The sequence below is a fragment of the Acanthisitta chloris genome, unplaced genomic scaffold (genome assembly GCF_000695815.1).
Source record: "Acanthisitta chloris isolate BGI_N310 unplaced genomic scaffold, ASM69581v1 scaffold7377, whole genome shotgun sequence".
Classification (NCBI taxonomy): domain Eukaryota; kingdom Metazoa; phylum Chordata; class Aves; order Passeriformes; family Acanthisittidae; genus Acanthisitta; species Acanthisitta chloris.
Window position 1 is genome coordinate 149,096 of NW_008681029.1, and position 8,776 is coordinate 157,871.

The 8,776-nt window shown below is 57.5% G+C and overlaps 1 protein-coding gene across 1 annotated transcript; it reads right to left on the reverse strand.

Moving 5' to 3' along the window:
- Window positions 1–2,683: 2,683 nt before the first annotated feature.
- On the reverse strand, window positions 2,684–8,114 carry LOC103805311 (synaptotagmin-2). The gene is made up of 8 exons (XM_009077952.1): window positions 7,949–8,114; window positions 7,637–7,806; window positions 6,131–6,247; window positions 5,748–5,915; window positions 5,419–5,586; window positions 4,836–4,953; window positions 3,547–3,680; window positions 2,684–2,890 (listed from the first exon to the last, which is right to left on the reverse strand). Exons 1-8 carry the CDS (start codon window positions 8,112–8,114, stop codon window positions 2,684–2,686), a joined length of 1,248 nt encoding a protein of 415 aa, XP_009076200.1.
- Window positions 8,115–8,776: the final 662 nt, after the last annotated feature.

An 8,776-nucleotide genomic window follows, 5' to 3' on the forward strand; every position in this document is an offset into this window, starting at 1 on the left:
CTTCTCTTACATGATTTTAGTGGGGTCATCGTTTTGTTCAGGGGGAGATAACCAGGGCGGTGGAGAGCTCTCGAGCGATGAGTTGCCGGTCCTCGGAGGACGGTGGTGAGGACGGTGGTGGCAGCGCTGGGCTGGGGCCATGCTGCTACTGCTACGTGGCTGCGTCACATGCACTGCTCGTGGTATTTACAGCTATGTCTCCATATATTTCACCTACACACAGCTAAGGGGGGTCAGAGGCAGCGCAGATGGCTTCAGTATGTTGGTTGGTTTTCCCTTTTTTATTAAAAAAAAAGTAAATTATGTATTAAAGTCACAGTCTTCCTCATCCCCCAAGGCTTGAAGAGTTGGAGTGGAAACCAGCCCGGTGGGATCTTGGCTTCTGGTGAGACTCCGACTGATGCAGCAGGTCTGGGGGATGGGAGGGGGTGAGGGATGCACATGGGGGTGCACAGGACAGGGTGCACAGTGGTGTCTACAGGTGTGCACACCTCCACCTGCTCCCCAGGGAAGGCTCACTGACTGCAAACAGGAAGATTTCAGTGCTCTTTCCAATTCCTTCTTTTTAAACACATTTCCATGTAAGGCAAACACCACCCTGTGCCTGCTTGGACCCCAAAATGAGACTGACTCAAGAGTCCAGATCCTGCCAGTGCTCCCAGTGGGACATCCACACCCCACCCAGCTCCCTGCTAATTAAAAGCATCCCAAGACTTCTCCCTTTGGCTACAGGAGCAGGGAAGGACCTGTCTGCTGACACTGACACATCCATTAGGAGAAAGGACTAATTAAAGCTGGAGGTCACTCACTTGGTGAGTGATCCTGCAGACCCATCTTGGCCCTGGTGCCAGCTTCACCAGGGCATGGGCCAAGCACAGCTGCTGTGGTGGTGGAGGTGGTCATTGGAGGTCCCCGGTCCAATGTCCCTCCCCACCACACTGCTGCTTGCTTATCCGAGCCCTGAACCTCCCAAGGACTCAACTGTCCCTTCCTGGGGACCTGTCCCAGAGCTCCACATCCCTTCAGGGGCAGGGGCTGGTCCCATGTCCATCTGTACTCCCTGAGCTGTGGCTGCCACCAGGTTTCCCACCATCTCCCCACCTTCAGCTGAGGCCAGGATGCCCTTTAGGAAACAGGAGCTGTGGGACCTGCTGAAGCATCCGATGGCACTGGAGTGAGCTCAGTTTTGGCACTTTGTCCCCAGGCTCAGGACAACCTGCACTGAGGTCCCAGCCTGGGAGCTGGACCCGCAGAGCAGCGACTCCAGTGCAGGGACATCCCCATCTGCAGTCCAGAGCTCTGCTCCACTGCAGCACTGCCCCAAGCTGCTTCACTGTGCCAGAACCCACAAATCCAGGGGAGCCAAGTGGAGCAGGGAGCACGAGGCTGCCAGGGAGTTTGAGCTGGGATGGGGACACCAGCTCATGCCAGAGCTCCAGTACAGACTGGGCTGAACCGGGCAGGGCTGCTGGACCCTCTCCCAGCTGCAGAAACCTGTGTTGGCTTTCCAGCTCAGGGGCTTGGTCCAATGGTGGGAGATGTGAAGCTCTTGCCCACTGTCAGGGACATGGCTATGGCTTATATCCCCAGGGGGAGAGGGACGGGGTGGATTTGGCAGCCTGGTGGGGAGTACAGCTCGTGGGGGTAGCAGCTCATGGGAGTCACAGACTTTGGTCCCTTGTTGGCCCTGGGCTTGCTCTTGCCATCTCCATCTTCATTGGGTGGGCTGTGGTGGTGAGGCTGGAGCTCCCTGTAGCCCCCTGGCTGCCCCAGGGCTGTGCTGAGGTGCTCACAACGGGGCTGAGCCCTGGAGATGGTCTTTGGGGAGTCACCTGGCACCACCCTGGGGGGGCTGCCCTTCTCACAGTTGAAGACCTCTGCATAAACCTGCCTTGTGGAAGCATCTACAGGTTTCACCAAGCATGGTGGGACACAGATGCAAATCACCCAGCTCTGTCCTCACTTGGCCTCTGGGGACACAGCAGAGGGGGTGCTGGTCCACATGGCACTGCCAGTGCATCCACATCCCACCGTGTTCTCCTCCAAGCAGCACCCTAAGGGCTCCCTTTGCTCAGACTGACCCCTGCAGCTCTGGCTGCAAAGCCAAGGGCTCAGCATCCCACAGCCACAGCAGGACCCGCAGGCCCTGAAAACCTCTCCCCAGGGAAGCCAAACCTGGAGCTGGCCACGGGCACTCAGCCATCCCTGGGGAGGACCAGGGGGAGGCACCTGGGTCTCTCCAGAGAGTCTTTGCCACTGTTTTGCTGTCCCACGCCCTGAGCAAGCACAGTGGGTCTGGTCATCTCACAGCCTCAGTCTCCAGTACCACATGCCATGGTTCCCACGTGATCCCACGGGAAGGATGCAGCAGCAGAGCTGCAGGCTGGTGCCGTGGCCCCGGGGCAGGCCCCGGGCGTGCCGGTGGCTCTGCCCCGGGAAGGGAAGGCGAGCGGAGGCGATGGGACATGCAGCAGAGGGAGCGATGCTGAAGAACGAAAAGAACCATCCGTGTCTTTAACCTCTTCCCCTGGAAGCTATTGGGACTGCCTGGAAACCCTTCCAGAGCCGTCAAAGGGCATTTCAGCGTGAAACAGAACAAAGAAACCAAAAGAAGGTTGCGGAACTGAGGTATCAGTAGCTCTGGTCGCGTCTGTCCGCAGAGCCGTGCCGCCGGCACAGCTGCCTATTTGTTCTTCCCAAGAGCTGCATCCACTTCCTCCTCTGGCTTCAGCGAGTGCCACTGGGCAATGGGCCGCCGGGGGTTGGCCAGCATGTCGGACCAGTGCCGCAGCTCCGTGCCCGTGGAGTTGAAGCCCGTGAAGATCTTGCCGATGGCTTCATTCTTGCCCAGCTTGTCGTAGTCCAGCACAGTGATCACCACTTGCACTTTCTAAAGGAGGAAACCTTCTTCAGAGAGGTGGAAAGGCACAACGGCCGTAACAGATCCATGGCCCCAGGGAGCCCCAGGGTCCCCCAAGGCTGAGCCCTGCTGTGGGCTCTTTTGGGGAAGGGCCCCCTCTGTGCTTCCTCCATGTCCTTCCCAAAGAGCCCAGGACTGCGGAGCCAAGGTGGAGGCCAAGCTCATCCTGACCTGTCTCACCTAGGAAAGGTCACCAAGGTGTGGTGACTGGGCCAGGTGCCTGTGGGCTACTGGGCAAGGGACACCTACAGGCGTTCAGGACATGGACGGGCAGAAGGCACCAACCAATGGTCCAAAATGCCCCTAAGCCCAGAGTAGGGTCCCTGTTATTTCTGGTGTGAGCAGTGTAGGATCAGGAGCAGAGGAAAGCCCTGTTCCAACCATGGGATTGAAGTTGTGTCTACCATAGGTGTTGCTCAGCCTCCCACCTCTGCCCCTGCACCAGCTGCCCTCAACATCAGCCCGGGCCCAGGGTGGCACTGGGTGTATCTTGTGGGTGACTGGACCAGGAGCTTGACAGGAGCCACTCAGACTGCTGAGAAGGCTGGGACACGGGCTTGGGGAGCTCCTGGATGTTTCCCATTTCCTCCCCTTTGCCTGCCTCCCAGGGCAACCATCAGACAAACCTGTATCTGCTCAAAGGGGATCTCAAAGCTGAAGGACTCGTTGAAGTAGGGATTCAGGGTCTTCTTCTTGACTGTGGTCTTCTTCTTCTTCAACCTCTTGCCATTCTGCAGCAGGTGGATCTTCACGTAGGGATCTGGTACAGGGAGGAAGGTTCATCAGCCAGGGCTGAGATGCCCAAGGGACACCATCAGCCTGGCCCCAAGAGGCATCTCAGCCCAGGGTGAGGTATAGGCCTCCAGGAGTTAAGGTGCTCTGTGGATGGAGGCCAAAGCCAAAATAGTTGGGCTGGAGAGGATTTGTGGGAGCAATTGGCCAAGGGATGGAGCTCTTCCGCATGCAATGGAGCTGGGGATGGGTCTAGAGAGTAAGTCATATGAGGAGTGGCTGAGAGAGCTGGGGGGGTTCAGCCTGGAGAAAAGGAGACTCAGGGGGGACACTCCACAACACCCTGACAGGATGTTGTAGCAAGGTGGGGCCTAGCAAGCTCAAGATGAGGTGGGGAGGTTCAGGTTGGACATCAGGAAGAATTTCTTCACTGAAAGGGTTGTCAAGTATTGGAAGGGTCTGCTCAGGATGGTGGTGGAGTCACCATCCCTGGAAGTGGCCAAGAAACAACTGCACATGTCACTTAGTGCTGTGATTTGCTTGACATAGTGATGTTAGTCAAAGGTTGGACTCGAGGATCTTGGAAGTCTTTTCCAACATTAATAATTCCATGATTCTATGCTGTGGGCCCCCTCGTAGGAGGGCTGAGTGACAGCTGGCCTGCCAGCTGAGTGTCATCTGGTGGATGCTGGCCTGTCACCCCCATTTCTGGAGCAGGACACCCCACAATAAAGCTGAACCCTTCCAGCCATGAGGGAACTGCTCTTCTGGTTAAGGCAGGTCTGGGGAGAAATGAAGCCCCCTGGGCACAGAGCTCAGCCTCAAGATGGGGTTGGGAAGACTCTTTGAGCATAAAACAAGCTGCTGCCTGAGGTGCCTGGCCCCCAAGTCAAGGAGGAGCAGGACCAGAAGCAAATGACAGAGGAGCACTTTCAACACTCAGGTCCTGTGGCATCCTGGTCCTGGACACAGTGAGGGCCCAAATTCAAAATGCCCTTCTGAAGTGTTGCAGACTCATGCCATGCCCATCTCCCCTCACCCCCCAGCCAGACCTTGGGCTGCCTCCAATGCAGGAGGAGGACCTGGAGCCCTGCCAGACTGATGCCCCCAGTGTACTTCCTAAACAAAGGATGCTGAGAGCCCCCATCAAGGCAGGAGGAGGATGGACCTGAATGACACCCACCTGAGAGACCCCCAACATCCATCTTCTTCAGGTTCTTGGCCTCCAGGATGCAGACTGTGAGCTTCCCGGCCGTGGGCACATACCGGAGGGAGATGCAGATATCTCCCAGCTTCTCTGGCTGCCAAGCAGAGCAGGGAGCGGATGTCAAAGCCTTGTCAGTGCATCAGACCATGGTGCTGAGACACAGTCCTGCATGCAGGTCCCCCAAAGCCTGCTCAGCCCATGCAGGCACAAGCTGGCACCCTGTGCACTAGCACAGGGGTTTGATAACTGAGTATGGGGCTGCCCAGGTCCAGCACAGCACTCAAGAGTGCTTCTATTTTAATTAATAAGAGGTTTTTACAGAGAGAAACAACAGGGCAGATCCTGCCTAGCACTCAAGGTTAGGTTATGCATGGTATCCCAGTGGGACCCCACAGCAATTGACACCCTGAGCACTGTGGAATGGGTCCCAAAAGCAGAGCTCAGCCAATGGCCACCCACACCTCAAACGACACCCTGAGCACTGTGGGATGGGTCCCAAAAGCAGAACTCAGCCAATGGCCACCCACACCTCAACCCTCAGCCAGGGTCTGGTTCTCACCTCCTCCTTCTCGCCGCTCTGCAGGTCCCTCCACTCCTCGATGGGCTGGCCCAGGTCCACTGTGTTCATGGGCACCTTCACCTCACCAATGATGTCATGCTTGGAGAAGCGATCGAAGTCATAGATGGCCATCACCAGTGTCTTCCCACCCAGTTCCTGGTAGGGGACCTGCACAAAGAGGGAGAGCAACTGGCTGACAACAGGCTCAGAGGACCCCAAGGCAGGACCACCTACTCCCAGGAGTGAAGGTCAGTGTATGGGACTGGTACAGTCAGGGAGAAAGATGGGAGTGGGAGACGAAGTCCCATGTTGTGGGTGAAGGGACTCACCTTGAAGGTGAAGGTCTCATTGAAGGCAGGGTTGAGTGTCTTCTTCTGCACTTTGGTCTCATACTTTTTCTTCTTGTCAGGGAGCAGGAACACCTTGACGTAGGGGTCGGAGGTGCCTCCCATGTCCAAAGCTGGCAGTTCAGCAGCTTGGAGGATCCCCACAGACAGCTGGAGGGGGCAGAGGGGTGTCCTCAGTGAGACAGCCCAGCCATGAGCTGCAGATGCTAAGGGCAGATCTCCAGTCCAGCATGGGGCAGGACTCCCCATGGCACACCACTCAGCTCCTCCCTCACACAGCGTCCAGATCCCACACAGAGACTTTTCCTTTCCAACCCACCCTGGGCAAACCCCACTCTTCAGCCAAGCCCCAGCCCCTCCATCACCTGGTTCGCCTGGAAATCGTAGTCCAGCGAGAACTGCAGCTTGCCGAGGTTCTCTGGCTCCTTTTCCTCTTCCTCACCTTCCCCTTCTGTCAGACCTGCCTCAGCATCATCGTCATCCTGTTGGTTCTGCAATGGCAGCCAAGGTGCTGGCTCAGAGGCAGGTCACAGCAGGGACAGTCCCCAGCTCAGAGGCAGGTCACAGCCCAGTGTCCCTGTCGCCACACTGCTGGGGACCTCAGCACCACCACCCTACTGGCATCTCAACACCCAGGTTCTCCCCCTGAGGCGAAAGGAGACCCCTGTGTGGGGGACATGAAGCACTGATAGAGCAGTCTGGGGGTGGCACTGGCTCTGCCCACAGCCTCACAGCTGCCAGGAGCCCTCAGTGCTGGTCCATACGAGATGGCATTAGTGGACTGACTGCCCTGGGGCACCAGGAGGTGGGCTCAGCTCCAGTGGAGGGATGTTTGGTGCTTGGTCCTGTACCCCCCACCCCATGTTTGAGGGAGTACTAGAGTCAGTGCTAAGGGCTTAGCAGGGCCTTCTCCAGGTTTTGTAGGCTCTGTAATAGAGGTATATACCAATTTTCCGCAGGCAAAGCCATCCCTCTTCCTGCCTCTCCAAGCTATGGTCCATGGGGTGGGAATCCTAGCTCCTTATCCCCCCTCCCCAGGTCCCCCATCCCACCCAGGAAGCAGATGATGGAGGAGGCTCATGGTGACACTTACCACGGAGGACATGCCAGGATGGAGAGGGACCAGGCAGCCAGGGCAGCAGGGTGGAGGATGACGAGGGTGCCAGGAGGGAAGAGAGACACGTTACACAGAGCACTGAGATACCCAAAGCAAGGTGGGGAATCAGGGTTTGTACGACCCCAGGAAGCTCTGGGGATGCAGCTCTCCCTCTGTGCTGGGGAATCCCACCCCACATCTCCCACCACTGCTGCTCCAGCCCTGCCTGTGTGCCCGTGGTGCCCATGTGTGCTCTGAAGAGCAGGAACATGCACCCAAAAATCACCTGAGTCAGGCCCATTGAAATGGTTGGGGTGCCCCCAAGCCTGTGGGTTCCAGAGCTCCCTTGGGCTGGCCCCCAGGGTGGGAAGATGTCCCCAGCTCTGCTCCAGGCACCAGCACCTGCCTCTTGACCACTGAATTTTTAGGAACCCAAACTGACAGGTGTTTTGGTGGCCCTTTCCTCTCAGCTAAAGGCTCAGTAAAGCGAGGGTAACCCAGAGGGAGGTGGAGAGACACAGGGGATTAAATTAACATTTTCTGGTTCAGGTGAAGCATTGGCATATCCAGGCCAGCTTGAACCTGGTCCCATCCAGGCCACCAGGCACTGGAAGAGGACAGTGCTGCTGTCTCAGGTCATGGCTCATGTCTGCACTGCCCCATCCCAGGGTCCTGGTGGCCCCATCCCAATCTGCTGCCTGACCTATGAGTGCCCCAACACAGTTCGTAACTCATCTGGAGGGATTGTTGGCCAAGCAGCCTAGAAGGACATCACCTGGTTGCCTGATTTCATGTCCTTCATGTTCATGGCATTCTTCATTCCTTTGCCCTTCTCCTTCTTGTTCTTCTTCTTCTTACAGCAACACTTCTTGCAGATGCAGAAGCAGCAGGTGAGGATGAGGAGTCCACCCACCACTGCGATGGCGATGAGGGCCCAGGGCGGCACTGTGGGCGAAAGCCATTGGCGTGACCAGCCCTGTGGCTTCCTCCCACCCACCCCTAAACCTTGCCCCACAGGCTGCACTGGGACCAGCACAGTGGTGAGGTCATCAGAAGGGCAACACCTGGGAAAAGAGCAGCTACTCACAGGGGATCTTGTTGAGCTCATTCATAAACTTGTCCCTCAGCTTGGTGAACATGTCCTCCTTGCTCTCGCCCGCCCCCGCGGCCTCGGTGGAGTTGTCCATGGTGCTCGTGTGTATCGTGGTGGCCGTGGCCTCTGGGGCTATCATGGATGCTTGCTTGAACGTCATGGTGGGTCAGGAGCCCCTGAAACACAACATCACCTTGGTGGTCACACGGGTCCCTGCTGCCCCCACTCCTGCCCATGCTCCAGCAGCACTGAGGACAGTGTCTGCATGGACAGGGCAGCAGCAGGACACGTCCTCTGCTAGAGGGGCACAGACCCAATGGCTGTGACAGGTCAGACACCTGGATCCCTCACAGGCAATAGGAAGTCCAGTTGACCTCTGGGTTTCCTGGCTCTTGACATCTCTAAAGTCACCAGGAGCATCACCCAGCATTGCATCAATGATAATGCCAGCTCAGGGCCTTCTAGGGACATCAGGAACACTTCTGGGGGAACATTCTCCCAGCAGCAGGGCACTGTGCCCTTGGGAACATCTCCTCACCCCAGGTCCCAGTCTCCACTCTTCCACCACCTCCCTGGGTGCCCTTGGTCACACCTCCCATCTCCACTGCACACAAGCAGGGCAGCCCAAGCCCTGAGCTGCTCCAGCCCCACGGCACAGATTCCCAGTCCAGGGGACCCATGTCAGCCCTCTGTCCCCATTACAGTCCCTGTACCAGTCCCTGGCCCTGGCCCAAGCCCTGGTCCTATCCCCTGGCCCTGTTCTCTGTCCCAGCCCATGTCCCTCCCTGTTCCTGTCCCATCCCAGCCCCTGTCCTAGCCCCC

Bases quoted from the DNA above. Each gene is read 5' to 3' on its own strand.
- LOC103805311 (XM_009077952.1), bottom strand. From the start codon at position 8,114: ATGACGTTCAAGCAAGCATCCATGATAGCCCCAGAGGCCACGGCCACC. The intron at 7,807-7,948 runs GTGAGTAGCTGC...TTTCGCCCACAG, and splicing joins TGAGCTCAACAAGATCCCCT to TGCCGCCCTGGGCCCTCATC. The intron at 2,891-3,546 runs GTTTGTCTGATG...TTCCTCCTTTAG, and splicing joins TCCCCTTTGAGCAGATACAG to AAAGTGCAAGTGGTGATCAC.